At 34.6% G+C, this 21,987-nt stretch overlaps 1 protein-coding gene, 1 long non-coding RNA gene and 1 other non-coding gene across 4 annotated transcripts; 2 read left to right on the forward strand and 1 right to left on the reverse strand.

Annotated features, from left to right (window-relative positions):
• Positions 1-6,114: 6,114 nt before the first annotated feature.
• On the forward strand, positions 6,115-8,847 carry LOC112722991 (endo-1,3;1,4-beta-D-glucanase). 2 transcript variants are annotated; one of them, XM_025774204.2, is made up of 7 exons: positions 6,140-6,340; positions 6,437-6,458; positions 6,745-6,871; positions 6,973-7,063; positions 7,261-7,350; positions 7,771-7,871; positions 8,524-8,847. In XM_025774204.2, exons 1-7 carry the CDS (start codon positions 6,193-6,195, stop codon positions 8,662-8,664), a joined length of 720 nt encoding a protein of 239 aa, XP_025629989.1. In that variant the 5' UTR covers positions 6,140-6,192; the 3' UTR covers positions 8,665-8,847. The 2 variants fall into 2 exon arrangements, with proteins under 2 accessions (XP_072063652.1, XP_025629989.1); XM_072207551.1 differs by lacking the exon at positions 6,437-6,458 and having other exon boundaries at positions 6,115-6,340; positions 6,726-6,871.
• Positions 8,848-11,019: 2,172 nt separating this feature from the next.
• On the forward strand, positions 11,020-11,483 carry LOC140176420 (uncharacterized). Its single transcript, XR_011867937.1, has 2 exons — positions 11,020-11,152; positions 11,262-11,483. It is a non-coding gene; the product is annotated as an uncharacterized lncRNA (long non-coding RNA).
• Positions 11,484-19,974: 8,491 nt separating this feature from the next.
• On the reverse strand, positions 19,975-20,082 carry LOC112724892 (small nucleolar RNA R71). The gene has a single exon (XR_003164032.1). It is a non-coding gene; the product is annotated as a small nucleolar RNA R71 (small nucleolar RNA).
• Positions 20,083-21,987: the final 1,905 nt, after the last annotated feature.

Genomic DNA, 21,987 nt, shown 5'->3' on the forward strand with positions numbered 1-21,987 from the left:
TTAAAAAACTATCAACCTTAGCTTTCACCACTTATGATTATTTTTGGAAATTAAAAAAATGAATGAATGGAAGGAATGGACGTGGAACCTGCAATCCCACAAGCTGACCTAACCAACTAAGTAACGAAAACAATTTGATTTTGATCATTTATTAAGCAACCAATACAGCAAGTATAAAAGAAAAAAAAGCCGCCTGAACAGTGTCAGCAATAGAAAATCCAAATCCGAATCTAGTAAAATAAAAGTAGCACAATCGTGGCGAATGAATTCTCTCGCTTTTTTTTTTTTTTTTTTGTAAAGTGTGATTTTTCTTAACAAAAAGAAGCTCAATATAATAAACTAAAGTCGATAAAAACTAAAAATATAATACAAAAATCACAATAAAATAAGATATAATTTATTGTCATCTCTATCATTGTTATCAACAATTAAACGAATCAATACCATACCATTTTTTATAACTCAAAAACGATATATTCTTAATTCTATCAATATCTTAGTTCTGGAATATTCTACTATTCGGTTTAACTAAATGTTTTAAAAAACCGCAAAGAACTCTATCAAAGTTACAACCAAACACTCCAATCTTGTTAGAAACAAGAGACTGAGAGAGTAATCTGAAAGGTGTATTATTGAGTTGTAATCAAAAGTATAATATACAAGAGGTATTTATAGGTGCTAAATGAATCAGAGTAATAAAGGCATAGAATCCTATAATTAATATACAGATATACTATATAAATATAGACGATACTAATTGATCATAATTGATGCTAATGATTCTCTAACATCCCCCCTCAAACTCAAGTGGGAGCTAAGGATACCAACTTGAGTTTGGATAACAAAGTCCGGAAACGAGTCGGGTGATGAGCTTTCGTGAAGATATTAGCAGTCTGATCTAGTGTTCCAACAGCAATGAGACGAATAGCATCAATAAGGATACGTTGCCGTACAAAGTGACAATCAAGCTCAATGTGTTTGGTGCGTTCATGAAGACATCATTATGGGCGATCTGAATAGCACTGCGATTATCACAAAAAACATCAGTAGGGGACGACTGAGGAGCACCCAAATCTTCGAGAAGCCAACGAACCGAGACAACTTCAGCAGTGGTGTCAGCGAGGGCACGGTACTCAGCTTCTGTGCTTGAGCGAGCAGTGAACGTTTGCTTCTTAGCACGCCAAGAAATGAGAGCGTCGCCAAGAAACAAACAGTAACCAGTAGTAGAACGACGATCAGTGGGATCACCAGCCCAATCAGCATCGGAGTAAGCCTGAAGAGATAAAGAGGAATGGGCAGAAAAATAAAGACCATGAAAGAGAGTGCCTTTGATGTAGCGAAGAATGCGTAGAACTGCCGCATAGTGAGTAGTACGAGGAGCTGACAAGAACTGGCTAAGTACATGAACCGGATAGGCGATGTCTGGACGGGTGATAGTCAAGTAGACCAGACCACCAACTAACTGTCGATAGAGAGTCGGATTATCCAAAATAGTGCCATCCATAGGGGTAAATCGAACATTAGGCTCAAGAGGAGTAGACTCAGTGCGACTATCTGTAATCCCAGCACGAGCAAGAAGATCTGAAGCATACTTAGCCTGAGAGAGATACTATATAAATATAGACGATACTAATTGATCATAATTGATGCTAATGATTCTCTAACAAATCTAATTCTCAAAAAATCTTTTAACAGTTCTGAATAACCCAAGCTCTATCAACACATGTTAAATAAGTGTATCACATCTATCACTTAAATTCACAGCCAAAAAATAAATGATGCACTAATTCTATATTTTTTTATACAAAATACAAATATTATCGTTATGATGAATAAAAATATGATTTTTTATTATATTTTTTTTAAGTGAGACAAAAAAATATGTAAAAAATCAAACTTTACAAAAAAAAAATGGTGAGGATCAATTTTCCACAATAGTGTGTTACCTTGGATGTCAGTGCTAACACAACCACGTGTATTCTTTTTGTCTTTTTCATTCACAAACTCACAGTTACACCTGCCACCTTTTCAGTTCAAACTAGACAGATCTTACCTCCTCCCTTTTATTTTTATTTTTAAAAAAAAGATAAATAGGTTTCTGACTTTTTAAATTTTTGAAAAATACATTTTTGACAAAATTTAAATACAAAAAGTCCCTGACTTTAACAAATGGAGAACAATTTAATTTTTCCGTCTATTTGCTTCTCATATACGAAACGGAACTGGCTGACGTGGTTGAAACAGTATTCAGGTGTCTGTTACGGTGCCACGCTGGAAGAGGAATAAAGTTCGAAGGACAAATAGGTCTTTGCTGATGAAAACGACGTCGTTTTGCAAAGGTAACCCTAATGAGATTTAAACTGAATTTTTTGACGTAACATACGCAGTAGTTGTTCATATTTGTTCATGGTGGTGTTGTTTATATTGATGGCCAGTGATGGAAGCTCATCAATCATGAGACAACGCGGAGGTGGTGGCAGACGACAGGAAGGCTCGGTTGTAAATGAAGCTCCATGTTCAGTTCAAGCTGGGGATGAGAAAGATGACGTCGCTCCAAAATGCTTCTGCGGGATGTATGCAATATTTTACATGTCGAAGACAAATACCAACCCAAACAGACTATTTTTTGGATGTCCATTCTTCAAGGTAAGCTCACAATTTTTCATGTATATGGATGAAGTTGAGAGTTTTTTTTACCAACATATTTTTATACTATCCGAATTGATTTAGGTGAAACAACCATGTTGCAAATTCTTTGTGTGGGTTGATGACCATATTGGAAGAATTGGGTGCATGGAGCCAACAAGAAAATTGGGTGACAATCAGAGCTTAAATGTTGAAGAACATTTTGGGAAGAAAGAATTGGAGAACAGAATGGCTGATCTAGAGCAAAGAATAATTTACCTAGAGAACAAGTTTAGCAGTAACTTCTGGGTCATAGTTCTAGGCTTGATTGTTGGTCTTTGTTTATTTAGGGTATGAAAAATATGAAAAAAAATGTGGATTGTAATGAATTATGTCTGTTGACTATTTTGGTTAATATGAATGAAAGAAAGAAAATTTGAATTATCTATATCTTGTTGGCTTGAAACAGATATAGAATGCGTGTAAATTAATGTTTATTTTCAAGAGATGAACCTAAGCCAGAAACAAGCCATATATAATTCATTCAATCAACAATAATTCATTCATTCAACCTATTATTTAATTATTTGTAGCTAAAAATCAGTCGCAAGTCTCACTAACTCAAGTTTATAAATTTTTGAAAAATTAAATCAAATGCATAAATAAACTAATGCTATTGGTATGATGAAAACTGAACTAATGCAGTTTGATAAATTCTAATATAATACACAAATGCACTAATGCTAACTAATGTTAACTAATGTGATAAAACTTAACGAATGCTAACTAGTAAAAAAAAGTAAAAACAGAACAAGCCTCAATTCTGCAGTTTTAATACAAATAACCTAAATTACAGAATATAACAAATTAACTAGATTTTAAAATACAAGCATAATTTTATAAACTAAATTCTCATAATAGAAGCATAATGAACTAGATTTCAGAACATAAGCATAAACAAATATATTACTAACTTTTTGTTGATCTGACATAAAGTTCCATCCGTGCACACTTGCATTCCCAAGATCTTCTTGTAAAAGATTTAAAAATCATTTCCATGACTCCTTTGTTTTGATCCGATAACAGCATAAGCAATGGTATAGAAATGATTATTGGCATCTTGTGCCATCGCTGAAAGTAACTGTCCACCAAAGTACTCTTTTAAAAAGCATCCATCCAAACTTATTAGAGGTCTACAGCCACTCTTGAAGCCTTTTTTGCATGCATCCAGGCATATATATATATATATATATATATATATATATATATATATATATATATATATATATCTTATCAAACACTGGTGAGGATTGTGGAATTGGTATCACTTCTAAGAGTGCAGTAGATCCAGGGTTGCTGCGTAAAAGTTCGAATAGATAATCCCTCAGCTTTCCATATTGCTCACTCTCGCTTCCGACCTATCTCTTGCCTCCTTTAGTGCCCTGTAAACCATCTTATCATGAGGATGTATCCCAAACTCATCTTTCAGAAAATCACTAGCCTCCTTCCTAGTCATCTGAGGATGGATAACTAGCTTTTTTTTCAATTTTCTTACTCAGCCAGTGTTGGTCAGCAGCATTACTGCCCATGTCCCTTACACATGTATGCTCAAATTTTAAAGTTTTAACCTGGAAGCACCTAAGAGAATTATTGTAGGATACATGTACAACCCATAGACATTCTTCTCCTTTGCAGCCCACCCGAACCCTTTCTTTATCATTTTTAATCCACTGAAACTTCCTACCCTCAGATATGAACAAGTCCTTCACCACTTCTTTAAAATCATCAAGAGTTGCAAATTTGGTGCCTACTTCAAAGTGGCCTTCTCCAAATCCATACTCATTATTGAACTCGGGCCAGTGTTGCTTTTCAGCTTTTTCATCAGAAGAAATAAGGGTATGCAAATCCTCTGAATGGTATTCATAGTCATACTCTGAATCAGTGCAGCTTGAGTGTTGGTCAGGCCCATTACAAGGCCCAATAGTTTTCAAAGAAGGCCCAGCTCATTGGTCTACACTGGGTCCAACACCTGGTTATACATTGAGTCTTTTTCCACCAATATTCGATCTATTCTTCCTTGGTGTATCCTTCCTCTTTAGTGGATCCTTCTTGTTCTCTTTCTTTTTTCTTTTTGGTATAGCCACTTTTTTTTCCTTGTAAGTCATACTTCTCTTCTTTTTGGTACGTTTCTCTTCTCCACTGCTATCCTCATCATCACTGTCATCATTATACCCCAGAGGTGGAGGCTTGTAAGGTTCATCTTCCGTGCTCTCGTAGCCGATATTAGAGGATGATGTCATCAGAATATCACAAATGTCATCTAGTTCTATGCACTCAACATTCCTAGTTCCTGCATTCCCGCCTCCTGCTTCTTCTACATACTTAAGTTCATTGACAACATGATCAAAGTAAACATAGAACTCATCTTTTTCTTCATTCCTAATCAAATTGTCACAATTCACGAATCCCACTATACCCTGTTAAACGATGAAGCCCAGATTCTATATCACTAGCCGTACTATTAAACCAGTATATTGCCTTGTAACCAGGATATCTTAAACCCTCATACAACTTCACCAAATCACCAAAGTTGATAAAATCTATGTCCATCTCTGGAAATTTTTTTACTTTTTCATTCACATAAACAAGTCCCTCATTACCATTCCTCACAAACTTTTTTCTATGGTGAAAAACAGGAATTACATATCTATCAGTCATCTGTAATTTTCAAACAAAAACAAAATCAACCCACAATGCATAAAACCCTAAGAAATTTTAAAATGAGGACACAATAACTTTTTTCAAATAGACTGAAACAGAAAGCAACCATGGCAGAATGCATTTGCATGCATCACACCATACACTAAATGGAACCCTAATGCGAATGTGATCATGAATGTTGTGGACTTGCTTATCTTGATTGATGACTGAACTTCTTCAGCATACGAACTAAGTCTCTCCTACTCCACCTTCTTCGATGATGCTTCAGTTTTGTTTCAGAGGGAAGGAAGCTCTGGCTTGATGAAGGGGTTAGGGCAATATATGGTAATTTCTGTCTTGCCAAAGGGTTTTTAATAAGAATGGGCTACCTTTGCAAAACGACGTCGTTTTCATCAGCAAGGACCTATTTGTCCTTCGAGCTTTATTCCTCTTTCAGCATGGCACCGTAACGGACACTTGGACACCGTTTTAATCACGTCAGCCAGTTCCGTTTTGTGTATGAGAGGCAAATAGACGGAAGGATTAAATTGTCCTCCGTTTGTTAAAGTCACGAACTTTTTTGTATTTAAATTTTGTCAGAAATATATTTGTCAAAAATTTAAAAAATCAAATACCTATTTATCTTTTTCCTTTTATTTTTATAAAGGTCTCTCTTAAGCTGCTAAACATTTACTCAGAATTTAAAAAATAAACAAGTATATTCCATTTTGTTCTATCTCTGTTTTTACTTTTTAGTTAATCAGTCGAAAATTTTGTAAGCACCAAAAAATTCACCTTCTATAAATAAGTAGATATTAGAATTCAGAACCAGAAAAGCCCCTCCAAAATTGAGTGAGCGATAGAACAATGTCAGGCCCAGAATGCTGCTCAAACCCACCAACCCTTAATCCCACCGGAGGCGCCGGCCACGTTGACAACCTCGCCGGTCTCCGCACCTATTTCAATGGCTCCCCTCACTCCAACCGCGCCCTTCTCCTTGTCTCCGATATTTATGGCAAGCACCTCCTCATGCTTTACTAATTCTTCTCTTCAGTTCATTGAACTTCATCTTTTTAACTTAACAATATGCTCCTTTTGCTTTGCATTGCAGGATTTGAAGCCCCAAATTTAAGGTATTCCTTTATTCTCTAGTCTTGCCCGTTTTTGTTTTTTTTTTCTCTCTCTCTCTTGGCATAGCGTCATCCATATATATATATATATATATGAGATTTTTTTTTTAATCATCAATTAGCCATCAATTTTAAAAGTGTAGGCTAAAATACGTTGTTAAATTAGTACACTAAAAAAATTGGGTTGATGAGTTTAGTCGAAAACAATAAATTTTTATGAACCTCTAGCATTTTTCTTATATATTATGATTATGATAATAATATGTGTAGTTTTTGTCTGGTTGTTAAGGAAACTTGCTGACAAGGTTGCAGCTGCTGGCTATTATGTGGTCGTTCCTGATTTCTTCCATGGTGATGCCTATAATCCTGACAATTCTGCCAGGCCTTTACCTGTTTGGTTGAAAGATCATGGAGCGGTTGGCTCTTACTCTATGAATTATCACACTTGGTTCTGTAAAATTCTTTTTCTATAACTGTATTATTTTAAGTAAATTTATGCCATTCTTTTTATTAATAGGACAAAGGATTTGAAGCTTCGAAACCCTTGATTGAAGCATTAAAAGCTAAAGGTGTGTCTGCTATTGGGGCTGTTGGATTTTGTTGGGGTGGTAAGTGCCTCTCATTCCACTTATTTTGGTATATGCTTTTTTTCATTTATTATTATTATTCCTTTTGTTAATAACATTGTAGTAGTCTAAATCTCTCCTAAGTGTAATTCCAGTTTAATTTCCAGTTTTAAACAGAAGTATGATACTAAATTGGTAATCAAACTCGAAGGATGTACTTATTTTCTTCTTTTTTTCAGCTAAGGTTGTGGTTGAACTCGCAAAAAACAGACTTATCCAGGGTGCTGTGCTGTTACATCCTTCATTTGTCACTCTAGATGACATCAAGGGTAAGAATTTTCAATGCTCTGATTCTTGATTTGCACTTACTTGTCCGGGGAAAATTTGTCCTCCTCTTCTAATGAAGAAAGAGTGTTAAATTTAAACCTTTTTTGTCATACTATCAATTGAAGCATGTTTACAATAATTTGTGCTGCCTTACATGATTTAGTACCCTTGTTTGTCCACCCCTACTTTATGAATACTTGAAATTTGAAAAGGCTTCTGGGGAGTGGACGAAACTTTTGTCGGAATGACCTGAAATGACTCATCATGATGGAGTGTGCTTCAAATGCCAGCATTACATTCATACTTGATAAACTTGTCATTGGTCTTTCTGTTTACATTAAGATACAAGGAGCAATTGCAAGCTGTTTTTTGGAAGCAGCGAATGGGATCTTTGAATTCTAAGTCAATGGCGGATCTTTCAGGTGTTGATATACCAATTGCTGTACTTGGAGCTGAGATTGACAAAATGTCTCCTCCAGAGCTTCTAAAACAATTTGAAGAAGTGCTTGCTGCTAAACCTGGGGTGAGATGATACTTTCATTTCTTTTGTGGTGTATTTTCCATCATTTTCAGATTACCTTTATGACTTATTGCTAGTGGCACTTTTTTGTGTATTTTTCAGTTTCAAAATTTTATGTTCTTTCTTCTCCTTTATTTATCTTTTTGGGGCTTCGGACTGGTGAGAACAAGTGGGAAATGATGCATCTATCCCTAATTAGTTTTTGTTCAAATTTCAGTTTTATACCCCTCTTCTGTTTTCTCCCTGTTGTCTGAAACAATCATTGTCACTATCTTGTCCTTTTGAATGTTGAAAACATATGATCTACACAACAGAACGCGCTAAGGAAAGTTTCTGTGATAAGAATGCTCTGTGATAAGAATTGGCATTCGATTCTCAATATTTATAACTTAGGATCTCTCCATGCAATATAATTGAGAAAGTAATTGTTTTTCTTGGTCTTTGAATTTGCTGGTACACAAGAATGAATCTCCTCTCTATATGCAGCAAATCTTTGTTTTATTTGTGTACATGTGTTTTTTAACTTATTTTCAATGTTTTTTAACTTATTTTTAATGTGTATTTTTTATTTCAACATTTATTATATATAGGTGACTAATTTGGTAGCTGATATTTTGTGTATATGTGTATGTTTTGGTTCTGTCTCCTCTTGCAGGTTGCGAGTTATGTGAAAGTGTTTCCCAAAGTATCACATGGTTGGAGTGTGAGGTACAACACCGAAGATGCAGTGACCGTGAAGGCTGCAGAGGAAGCCCATCAGGATTTGCTTGTCTGGTTTGATAAACATCTCAAGTGAGAAAATAATTAAATCTCACATCATTCTGTGAAGAAACTTATAAATGGATTTACAATGCTGCTCCTCATTTCTCATAGCACTAGTTTAATATAAAAAATAAATGCTTAGTATTATAGTGTATTGTGGAACATGCATCATCATGTTGCTACATTTATGTACCTATATTTTAGCTTTCATGAATTATCTTAACTGTGTTAGGGATAAGACAGAGTCGGAGCGGAAGCAAGCCAAATAATTTACATGGAGAGTGACGGAATCAATATGCCAATAAAATAGGTTAAGGAAGAGAGATAGAGTAACACCAATATTTTAACGTAAAAAAATCTTTAAAATGAACGAAGTAAAAAACCACAGGCCAACACTCTGAAAAATATCCATTATATTAAAGATAATTATAATATAGCGTACCACAATAAGACATTCTTATACTACAATTAGTAGTATCTAGTGAGTACTACAGAGTATAATTAAACTCTAATGTGTATCACTCACAACTTTTAGAATTTTATCACGCTCTCTAATATTACACTCACTATTTTATAAGAGAACTCATTCAAAACTAAAAAACCACATACATACAAAGCTAAGAGAAATGCTTCGTTGCTTTTGTGTTTTATGTGTTGATGAAAAATAAGAATTCATTGTGCTCTATTATTAGTTGAAGACAATGAACCACATCCACTCCTTCCTTCCATTATTTTATTTCTAATATCTTCAATAATAAAAACTACTCCATTTCACCTGCTTCAACCACTTTGCTTTCGGTGAATTGATAATGCAAGTTATTATAAATAATTCTCCACATTGACTTGAATTGTCATTTATCTTTGATTTCTGCAAACATTAACCAAGATCAAACATTAACCAAGTTCAAGCGATGCTTAAACTTGTCAATCGACAACAATTTGGTCATCATGTTGCTCGATTGTCAATTGTAGCTATTTTTTGAATTGCATCAGTACTATTGTTAATTATTTCTCTGACAAAATGAAGTCGGATGTCAATGTGTTTAGTCTGTTCATGATAAACTAGGTTTTTAGCCAAGTGAATAGCACTTTGGCTATCACAATGTATAATTGGTACATCTGAATTTAATCCAAGGCTATCCAAAAGACTTTGTACCCAATTACTTTCTTTAATAGCCTCAGTCAAGGTCATATACTCAGCTTTAGTTGTCGATAATACCACCATATATTGCAATATTGCCTTCCAGCTAATAGTACATGCAAAGACTATAAAGTAATAGCCTGTCAATGATCTCTTTTTATCCAGGTCACCAGCATAATCAAAATCAACAAAGTTAACAACTCCTTGTCTTCTCTCACCATCAAGCACCAGACACACATCAGTAGAACCTCCTAAGTACCGCATAATTCATTTCACACCCTTCTAATGCACCTTTCGGATTGCTCATAAACCTGCTTACTACACTTACAGCTTGTGAAATATTTGGTCTAGTGCACACTATGGCATACATGTGACTGCCAACAACACTAGAGTATGGTATATGAGACATGTGCTCTATGTCCTTCTCAGTTTTCGGACAATCCTTTGAGGATAGCTTAAAGTGAGCAACTAATGGAGTACCAACTGGTTTAAGCCGATCCATATTGAAGCATGGTAGCACTTTTGTAATATAATTTTTTGCGTCAACCATAGCCTGCTACAATGCCTCTCCCTGTAAATTTCCATTCCCAGAATTCTCCTTTCTGCGCCTAAGTTCTTCATCTCAAATTTCTTTCCTAGTAGGGTTTTCGACATGCTAATTTCAGCTTTATTGTTAGTTGTTATTAGCATATCATCAACATATATCAACAGATAAATCCTTGAACCATCTGGAAGCTCCTTAGAATATATGCAATTGTCATATTGGTTTTTGTTGTAACCAATATTAATCATAAATGCATCAAACTTCTTATTCCATTGCCTTGGGGATTGCTTTAAACCATACAATGACTTCTTCAGCAAACAAACATGGTCTTTCTTCTCAGGATCAGTAAATTCTTCTGGTTGACTCATCGTTTCCTCTAGCTCACCACTGTTTTCACATCAAGTTGCTCTAGCTCCAGGTCAAACGTACTTACAGTAACTAATAGGACTCGAATAGAGCTATGTTTCACAACATGAGAAAATACTTCATTGAAGTCAATACCCTCTTTCTGAGTAAAGTCCTTTGCTACCAGTCTTGCCTTGAACCTTAGCGGTTCAACTCTAGGAATCCCTTCCTTTCTTTTGAAGACGTATTTGCATCCAATTACTCTTTTTCCCTCTGAAAATTCTACTAGCTCCCATGTCTGATTTTTATGAAGAGACTCAATTTCCTCTTTCATTGCGGTTAGTCACTGCTTTGATTCCATGCTGTGAATTGCTTCATGACAGGAGTTTGGCTCATTTCCTACCACGTCATCTGCCATAGCCAATGCGAAAGCTATAGAATATGCCTCTGCTGAGTCAAATACAGAAGAAGATGAATCTTGATATCTTTTTGGTATGAATTTGTCGCTTCTCTCTGTCAGTAGCAATACTATATGGTTCTACTTCTCTGGTTTCTTCACCAATAACTCTATCATCATATTCATCTACTTGTTCTTCTTCAGGTTGAGTAGTCCTTGAAGTGTTGGGCCGAATTTCTTCTTTTTGCTTTATCTTTCCATTGTCAACGCCTAGCTCCACCTGCTTTTGGACACCATGATATGTTTCTGCCTAATCTATTTTAAATTTCTGCTTCTAATTTATCATTGCCACCTCATCAAAAGTGACATTTCTACTGACAATGATTTTTGGGGAACCTGCCTTTTCTATAGACTACAGTTTTTAGTCTTTCCCCCTCGTGCATACTGTAACACCCTATCACCATAAGTCTTACCTCTAGCCATAAAGCAAAGGATAACAAAGTGCCATGACAGTTCTAAAGCTCATATCATATTATATATATAGAAAGGAGTAGTAATACTAGAAGCCCGATGAAGGAATAAAAGCTCAAAGTCGCATAAAGCGGAATTACAAAGCGCGAAACATTCACACACGGTAACTAAACGCGTAGGTACGAACAGAACAAAACATAATACATATAAAATTTTGTAGATAGCTCCAGGATACACAAAGTAATAATTAAAGTAAACAAGATATATATATAAGTATGATATTCAAAAAGAGGACTAGTCACAGGCTGCGGAGTTTAGGCCGGCTAGTCAAACTGAATACAACAGAATTTTGAAATTTAAAACAGCAACAATCTATCTCTCAAAGTAAGCCTCTAAGGCAACAGAGTATGATAAAAAAAAAAGTGAGAGAACTACAACATAATAACCAAAATACAAAGAGATAGCAAAAGATCCTCTACTCTGTCACCATCCTGCAACTCACCGAAGTGGGTTACAACCTGCATCTGAAAAGCAACAACAACATATGGTATGAGAACTGGAGGTACAATATGGTGTTCCTGGTACAATATGGTCTCTCACTATATCATTATCTCTGCAGAACTCTATGAATTCTTGACTACAAAATTCTCTGCGATTGTTAGTTCTTCGTCACTTGGTTGACTGCCCGGTTAGCTTCTCAGCCATGGCTTTCCATTGCTTGAATCTTTCAAACACTTCATCTTTTTTCTTCAGGAAATAAACCCAAACTTTTCTAGAATAATCATCAATTAGTGTAAGAATATATCCAGCTCCACCTAGAGAGTTGACAAGGGCAGGACTCCACACATCTGAGTGGATGTACTCTAATATCCCTTTGTTATTATGGTTTTCAGTGCTAAACTTTTCTCGTTTTTGTTTTTCAAAGACAATTTTCACAGAAACCAAATTGCAATCCTTCAAGCCTTTTAACAAGCCTCTATTAGCAAGTATGGACATTCCTTTCTCACTCAGGTGACCAAGTCTCATGTGCCACAATTGTGTAGCATCATTATGATTCTCTTCAGAGGATAGAACAACAGCATTTCCGTTTACTATGCTTTTCTGCAATATGTAGATCCCTCCGTGTAACCTTCCTTTCATCACCATCATCAAACCTTTGAATATCTTCAAGAAATCTCCCTTGCCTATGAATTTGTAACCATTTTTAATTATTGCGCTCAGCGAGATTAGATTTCTGTCCAGTTTCAGTACATGTCATGCATGAAGCAATATATTGGTCCCATAATCTGATTTGATTTTGACTTGCTCTTCACCTACCACTGGAATTAAGGGCGTGTTTGGTAAACATGTTGAAAGCACAAGAAGTGCGTTTAGTCTTTTTGAACGCTGTAATTTTTGTTTGGCTAATTTTTTTCTCTAAACGCGAACATGATTTTGGGTTTGAACTCCCGTTCAGCAGAAACAACAAATTGTAGCTTTTGCGTTTAGCTTTTGTGTTCACTTCATAAATTAAAAAATTAATTGACATTCTACCAATTTTGCCATTCAATCTCATCTACAGTAAGAAATACCAAAAACAATCATCAGAGTTTTTGAATTTTTTTCATAACTATGCTTTACAAACAAATATTTTTTTAATATTATTATTAGTACTCTTTGTTAAGTTTTATTTTTATCAATTTTTATTTATCTTTTTTATTAATAGTATGGATATTTTGTTTAGAATTTTTGTATGTTCACCTATGTATATCATTGTATTTTTTTAATAGAATTTTTAGTATTCATTGTTTATGTCTTTTTTTAATTATTTTTATTAATATGTATTTTTTATAGAACTTTATTTTTTTATTTAACTTTGTATATTTTTTACTATGTATTCTTAAATTAGTATATATTTTATTTATTATTATTAATTTTTATAATATAAATTTTATTAAAAAGATATAATTAAATACAAAAAGAGTACTAAAGAAGAGTATTAACAAATTATAACAAAAGAGTACTAATTTTCAATACATAAATTTAAATTCTTTTCAAAAGTAATTATAGTAAAAAAATATTAAAATAATATAGATTTGAATGATATAAATTTATGTCCTTTTTATTAATTTTTGTCTAAACGTAATTTTGAATAATGTAATCCAAACAACATTCATTTTATTATAATCCATTTTGATACAAAATTATCAAACATAAATCACGTTAACAACAACTCACTCTTTATCACAATCAAGTTTATAAAATCAATTTTATACAAAAGTTCGTTTGCAAACTTTAATCTAAACACACACTAATTGGTTATGTTCTAGTCAGACACTTTCATCCCTATTTTTGTACGAAATAAAAATATCTTTGTTAGGTGATATGTGAAATGATGCACCAGAATCCAGGATCCACTCGTTTTCGTAGTTACCAGTGAATATGGTTAGAGCAGAACCAACATCACTATCTTCAGAATCATCAATTATTATGTTGGCAGAATTTTTTGATTTCTCCTTTTTCTGTGGGCAATATCTTCTAATGTGTCTTAATTGGTTACAATAGAAGCACTTTATAGATTTGTGCTTTTGAAACTTTGACTTCGATCTACTCTTGCTTGAGCTTGTGGACACTTTTTCTTCACTGCGACCTCTTGTCATAAACAACCCATTGGCAGGATTGCCTATAGTGGATCTAGATACTAATTTTTGATGTTCTTTTGTCAATAGTGCATCTTTAATATTTTGCACTATGATTTTAGATCTACCATATAACATGGTATCACAAAAATTATCATATGACGAGAAAATGACGTGAACAAGATCACAGCTTAATCAACATCTTCGACATTTATTCCAGCTGCAGCAACATCGGATATCATTCGATTAAAGTCATCTATGTGGACTCTCATAAATTTATCTCCTGAATATTTAAATGTATACAACCTCTTCCTTTGGTATAACTTGTTGGACAAGGTCTTGACAGAATATTTTTTATCCAAGGCCTTCCATAATGAATCAGCAGTTTTTTTTCATCCATTACCTCTTGCAACCCGTTGTCTGTTAGGCATAAATGGATTGTACTTCTTACTTTTGCCATTGTACCTGCCTTTTTATCACCAGACAATGTCTTCGGCAATTCTATTAATCCGTCCAACACCTTTGCTATGCCTTGCTGATCTAGCAAAGCTTGCACCTGTCATTTCCATAGCTGGAAGTCATTGGAACCGTCAAATTTTTCTACTTCAAATTTTTGGATCGATATCTTATATCAAGATGAAAAAATTTTTCTAATGTGGAAGATCAGACAAAGCTTCAATCACAGAGCATACGAAGAATTGAACCTTTTCCCTAAACTTAAGTGGATCTGATACCACTTGTTAGAGATAAGACAATCGGAGCGGAGACGAGCCAAATATTTACATGGAGAATGACGGAATCAATATGCCAATAAAATAGGTTAAGGAAGAGAGAGTAACATCAATATTTTAAAGTGAAAAAATTTCCAAAATGAACAGGGCAAAAAACCACGGGCCAGCACTCCAAAAAATATCCACTGTATTAAGGATAATTACAATATAGTAGATAATAAATAGGTTAAAGTAGCCTTCTAAAAATTTACTATGTTGACAAAATTGATAAATTGTTAAATAGTTTTGTTTTTGTTACATATAAAAGACTGACATGATACTATGTAAGATTATCATCAATTGTATTTGCAAATTTTTTAAATCTTTAAAGGATTTTTTTTTCATTTTAGTTGTTAATTCTGAATCTTTAAAGGATTGTGTTAATTTATATATCAATGCATGTTAAAAAAATATATTTACATATCCTTAAACTATATATTTGATACATGTTTCAAAAATATTTATAACATTTGTAGACACTAACATATTTATAATCTATTTTTTTATAATTAAATATTAATAAATACTTAATATTCTAAATAAGACATTTGTCTTGAATTAATCTATTTTTTTTTATAAATGTTTACTAACTATTTTCGGAGAAAATGATCACTATGAATATTTTAAAAAAATTTAAAAATAAAAAATTTACTTTAACTTAATATATAGTGAAAAGTTGAAGATCTAATTCTAGTTGTCAATTGGCCAAATCAACAACAGCTACTATTGGAGAAGCTAAGGTGCAACAACAAAGAAGAGAGATATTGCAGTTCAAGTCAAATGAAATGTTGGTGGCATGATTTGAAAGATGTCAAAGTCAAAAGCTCTTTCAAGTCAAATGAAATGTTTAGTGATTGTGAATCACTCTTGGATTCATTGCCAATAAATCCTTATTCCCCGGATCTTCAGCTTAACTTTCAGTTAGAGTGGGACTTATTACAGTAATTTGTTATTTCGTTTTGTTTTTTTTTCTCTTTCTTTGTTGCCTTCTTTGTGTTGAATGATGAGCGGATAATTTAAACGCTTTTTGGCATTGTTTTTAGTATGTTTTTAGTAGGATCTAGTTAACTTTAGGGATATTTTTATTAGTTTTTATGTTAAATTCACATTTCTGGACTTTACTATGAGTTTGTGTGTTTTTCTGTGATTTCAGGTATTTTCTGACTGAAATTGAGGGACTTGGGCAAAAATCAGATTCAGAGGTTGAAGAAGGACTGCTGATGCTGTTAGATTCTGACCTCCCTGCACTCAAAGTGAATTTTCTGGAGCTACAGAACTCCAAATGGCGCGCTCTCAACGTTGTTGGAAAGTAGACATCCAGGATTTTTCAGCAATATATAATAGTCCATACTTTGCCCGAGTTTAGATGACACAAAAGGGCGTTGAACGCCAGTTCTACGCTGCAGTCTAGAGTTAAACGCCAGAAACACGTCACAAACCAGAGTTGAACGCCAAAAACACGTTACGACTTGGCATTCAACTCCAAAAGAAGCCTCTGCACGTGTAAACTTCAAGCTCAGCCCAAGCACACACCAAGTGGGCCCCGGAAGTGGATTTATGCATCAATTACTTACTTTTGTAAACCCTAGTAGCTAGTCTAGTATATATAGAACTTTTCACTATTGTATTCACATCTTTGGAATAATCTTCGGATCATTTTAGTCTTGGTTACTTCGGTTCCCCTCTGGGGCCGAGACCAATGAACTCCATTATCACTTATGTATTTTCAACGGTAGAGTTTCTGCACTCCATAGATTAAGGTGTGGAGCTCTGCTGTTCCTCATGATTTAATGCAAAGTACTACTGTTTTCTATTCAATTCAACTTATTCCGCTTCTAAGATATCCATTCGCACCCAAGAACATGATGAATGTGATGATTATGTGACGCTCATCATCATTCTCACTTATGAACGCGTGCCTGACAAACACTTCCGTTCTACATGCAAACAAGCTAGAATGAGTATCTCTTAGATATCTAATACAGAGGACCGAGTCCGAGATATTAAAATCTTCGTGGTATAAGTTAGAACCCATGGATGGCCATTCCTGAGATCCGAAAAGTCTAAACATTGTTTGTGGTATTCCGAGTAGGATCTGGGAAGGGATGGCTATGACGAACTTCAAACTTGCGAGTGCTGGGCGTAGTGACAGACGCAAAAGGAGGGTGAATCCTAATCCAGTATGATCGAGAACCTCCAGATGATTAGCCGTGCCGTGACAGAGCATTTAGACCTTTTTCACAGAGAAGATGGGATGTAGCCATTGACAACGGTGATGCCTTACAGAAAGCTTGCCATGGAAAGGAGTAGGAATGATTGGATGAAGACAGCAGGAAAGCAGAGGTTCAGAGGAACGAAAGCATCTCTATACGCTTATCTGAAATTCTCACTAATGAACTACATAAGTATTTCTATCTTTATTTTCTGTTTATTTACTATTATAATTTGAAAACTCATTAACCATTTGATATCTGCCTGACTGAGATTTACAAGATGACCATAGCTTGCTTCATACCAACAATCTTCGTGGGATTGACCCTTACTCACGTAAGATTTTATTACTTGGACGACCCAGTGCACTTGTTGGTTAGTTGTATCGAAGTTGTGACAAATTATGAATGAAGATTAGAGCACCAAGTTTTTGGAGCCATTACCAGGGATCACAATTTCGTACACCAAGTTTTTGGCGCCGTTGCCGGAGATTGTTCGAGTTTGGACAACTGACGGTTCATCTTGTTGCTCAGATTAGGTAATTTTCTTTTTGTTTTATTTTCAAAAAAAAAAATTTTCTCATCTGTTTTCGAAAATTATTCTAAATTTTTAAGAATGAATTCTAGTGTTTCATGAAGCATGTTGAAGCCTGGCTGGCTGTAAAGCCATGTCTAATTCTTTTGGACTGTAGCTTCCAATCATCAGCATAGAGGCAAGTTAATTGGAATATCAGCTGTTGCATGCCTGATTTATATCCTGAAGCTGGCTGGCTATTAAGCCATGCCCAACCCTTGGATTGGAGCTTTAGGCCAACATTGAAAGATTCCTGGGATTCTTATTAAAAATTTTGAATTTCTTATTTTCTTTTTCCTATATGTTTTTCGAAAAAATTTTTTTTAAAGAAAATACAAAAAAATCATAAAAACATAAAAACCAAAAATATTTTGTGTTTCTTGTTTGAGTCTAGAGTCAATTTTTAAGTTTGGTGTCAATCGCATTTTTTCTTCTAAAAATTTATGCATTTTTCGAAAATTCATGCATTCATAGTGTTCTTCATGATCTTCAAGTTGTTCTTGGCCAGTCTTCTTGTTTGATCTTCATATTTTCTTGTTTTGTGTCTTTTCTTGTTTTTCATATGCATTTTTAACTTGTTAGTGTCTAATTATTGAAAATCTCTAAGTTTGGTGTCTTGCATGTTTTTCTTTCATTAAAAAATTTCAAAAATAAGTCTTGATGTTCATCTTGGTCTTCAAAGTGTTCTTGGTGTTCATCTTGACATTCATAGTGTTCTTGCATGCATTCATTGTTTTGATCTAAAAATTCTCATGCATTGAGTCTTTTTCATGTTTTTCTCTTTCTTCATTAAAAATTCAAAAAAAAAAAATATCTTTTCCTTTTTCACTCATAAATTTTCGAAAATTTGAGTTGACTTTTTCAAAACTTTTTAAAATTTAGTTGTTTCTTATGAGTCAAATCAAATTTTCAATTTAAAAATCTTATCTTTTTCAAAATCTTTTTCAAAAATTATATCTTTTCCATTTTTTTATTTATTTTCGAAAATTTCAAAAATCTTTTTCAAAATATTTTCAAAATCTTTTTCTTATTCTATCATATTTTCGAAAATCACATCATCAATTAATGTTTTGATTCAAAAATTTCAAGTTTGTTACTTACTTGTTAAGAAAGATTCAAACTTTAAGTTCTAGAATCATATCTTGTGATTACTTGTGAGTCAAGTCATTAATTGTGATTTTAAAATTCAAATCTTTTTCAAAACTATTTTTAATCATATCTTTCTATCATATCTTTTTAAATCATATCTTTCTCAAAAAAATTTGATTTTAAAATATCTTTTCTAACTTCTTATCTTCTTATCTTTTAAAAATTGATTTTCAAAATTTGTTTCAACTAACTAATTAACTTTTTGTTTGTTTCTTATCTCTTTCAAAACTACCTAACTAACTATCCCTCTCTAATTTTCGAAAATACCTCCCTCTTTTTCAAAAATTCTTTTTAATTAATTAATTGTTTCAATTTTTAATTTTAATTTTAATTTTATCTTAATTTTCGAAAATCATTAACTCTTTTTCAAAATTTATTTTTCGAAATTCCCTCTCTCCCACCTCCTTCTATTTATTTATTCATTTACTAACACTTTTCTTCATCTCAAATCACTGCTCCTATCCTCACCCTTGTGTTTGGATTATCCATTCTTCTTCACTCTTATTCCCTTTCTTCTTCTACTAACAACAAGGGAACCTCTATACTGTGGTAAAGAGGATCCCCGGTATCTTTAGTCCTCTTCTTTTTCACATGAGTAGGAGCAAGGACAAGAACATTCTTGTTGAAGCATATCTTGAACCTGAAAGGACTCTGAAAAGGAAACTAAGAAAAGCTAAAATACAACAATCCAGAGACAACCTTACAGGAATTTTCGAACAGAAAGAGGATATGGTAGCCGGAAATAATAACAATGCAAGGAAGATGCTTGGTGACTTTACTGCACTAAATTCCAATTTACATGGAAGAAGTATCTCCATCCCTACCATTGGAGCAAACAATTTTGAGCTGAAACCTCAATTAGTTTCTCTGATGCAACAGAACTGCAAGTTTCATGGACTTCCATCTGAAGATCCTTTTCAGTTCTTAACTGAATTCTTGCAGATATGTGATACTGTTAAGGCTAATAGAGTAGATCCTGAAGTCTACAGGCTCATGCTTTTCCCTTTTGCTGTAAGAGACAGAGCTAGAATATGGTTGGACTCTCAACCCAAAGATAGCCTGAACTCTTGGGATAAGCTGGTCACGACTTTCATAGCCAAGTTCTTTCCTCCTCAAAAGCTGAGTAAGCTTAGAGTGGATGTTCAAACCTTCAGACAGAAAGAAGGTGAATCCCTCTATGAAGCTTGGGAGAGATATAAGCAACTGACCAAAAAGTGTCCTTCTGACATGCTTTCAGAATGGACCATCCTGGATATATTCTATGATGATCTGTCTGAATTAGCTTAAGATGTCATTGGATACTTCTGCAAGTGGATCCATTCACCTAAAGAAAATGCCTGCAGAAGCTCAAGAACTTATTGACATGGTTGCTAATAACCAGTTCATGTACACTTCTGAGAGGAATCTTGTGAGTAATGGGACGCCTCAGAAGAAGGGAGTTCTTGAAATTGATACTCTGAATGTCATATTGGCTCAGAACAAAATATTGACTCAGCAAGTCAATATGATTTCTCAGAGTCTGAATGGAATGCAGCTGCATCCAACAGTACTCAAGAGGCATCTTCTGAAGAAGAAGCTTATGATCCTGAAAACCCTGCAATAGCAGAGGTGAATTATATGGGTGAACCTTATGGAAACACCTATAACCCCTCATGGAGAAATCACCCAAATTTCTCATGGAAGGATCAACAAAAGCCTCAACAAGGCTTTAATAATGGTGGAAGAAACAGGTTTAACAGTAGTAAACCTTTTCCATCATCCACTAAGCAACAGACAGAGAATTCTTAGCAGAATCCATCTAACTTAGCAAATTTAGTCTCTGATATATCTAAGGCCACTCTGAGTTTCATGAATAAAACAAGGTCCTCTATTAGAAATTTAGAGGCACAAGTGGGCCAGCTGAGTAAGAAGATCACTGAAACTCCTCCTACTACTCTCCCAAGCAATACAGAAGAGAATCCAAAGAGAGATTGCAAGGCCATTGATATAACCATCATGGCCGAATCCAAGGAGGAAGGGGAGGACGTGAATCCCAAGGATGAAGACTTCCTGGGACATCCAGTGATCAATAAGGAGTTTCCCTCTGAGGAACCAAAGGACTCTGAGGCTCATCTAGAGACCATAGAGATTCCATTAAACCTCCTTACGCCCTTCATGAGCTCTGATGAGTATTCTTCTTCTGAAGAGAATGAGGATGTTACTGAAGAGCAAGTTGCCAAGTTCCTTGGTGCAATCATGAAGCTGAATGCCAATTTATTTGGTAATGAGACTTGGGGAGATGAACCTCCCCTGTTCACCAATGAACTAAATGCATTGGATCAACTGAGATTGCCTCAGAAGAAACAGGATCCTGGAAAGTTCCTAATACCTTGTACCATAGGCACCATGACCTTTGAGAAAGCTCTATGTGACCTTGGGTCAGGAATAAACCTCATGCCACTCTCTGTAATGGAGAAACTGGGAATCTTTGAGGTGCAAGCTGCTAGAATCTCATTAGAGATGGCAGACAATTCCAGAAAACAGGCTTATGGACAAGTAGAGGACATGTTAGTAAAGGTTGAAGGCCTTTACATCCCTGCTGATTTCATAATCCTAGATACTGGAAAGGATGAGGATGAATCCATCATCCTTGGAAGACCTTTCCTAGCCACAGCAAGAGCTGTGATTGATGTGGACAGAGGAGAATTGATCCTTCAATTAAATGAGGACAACCTTGTGTTTAAAACTCAAGGATCTCCTTCTGTAATCATGGAGAGGAAGCATGAAAAGCTTCTCTCACTGCAAAGTCAACCAGAGCCCCCACAGTCAAACTCTAAGTTTGGTGTTGGGAAGTCTCAACAATGCTCTGGACATCTGTGAGGCTCCATGAGAGCTCACTGTCAAGCTATTGACATTAAAGAAGCACTTGTTGGGAGGCAATCCAATTTTTATTTATCTAATTTTATTTTTATTTTTATTGTTCTTTCATGTTTTATTAGGTTCATGATCATGTAGAGTCACAAAATAAATAGAAAAATTAAAAACAGAATAAAAAATAACAGAAGAAAAATCACACCCTGGAGGAAGGGCTTACTGGCGTTTAAACGCCAGTAAGGAGCATCTGGCTGTCGTTCAACGCCAGAACAGAGCATGGATCTG

The sequence above is a fragment of the Arachis hypogaea genome, chromosome 11 (assembly GCF_003086295.3).
Source record: "Arachis hypogaea cultivar Tifrunner chromosome 11, arahy.Tifrunner.gnm2.J5K5, whole genome shotgun sequence".
NCBI lineage: Eukaryota > Viridiplantae > Streptophyta > Magnoliopsida > Fabales > Fabaceae > Arachis > Arachis hypogaea.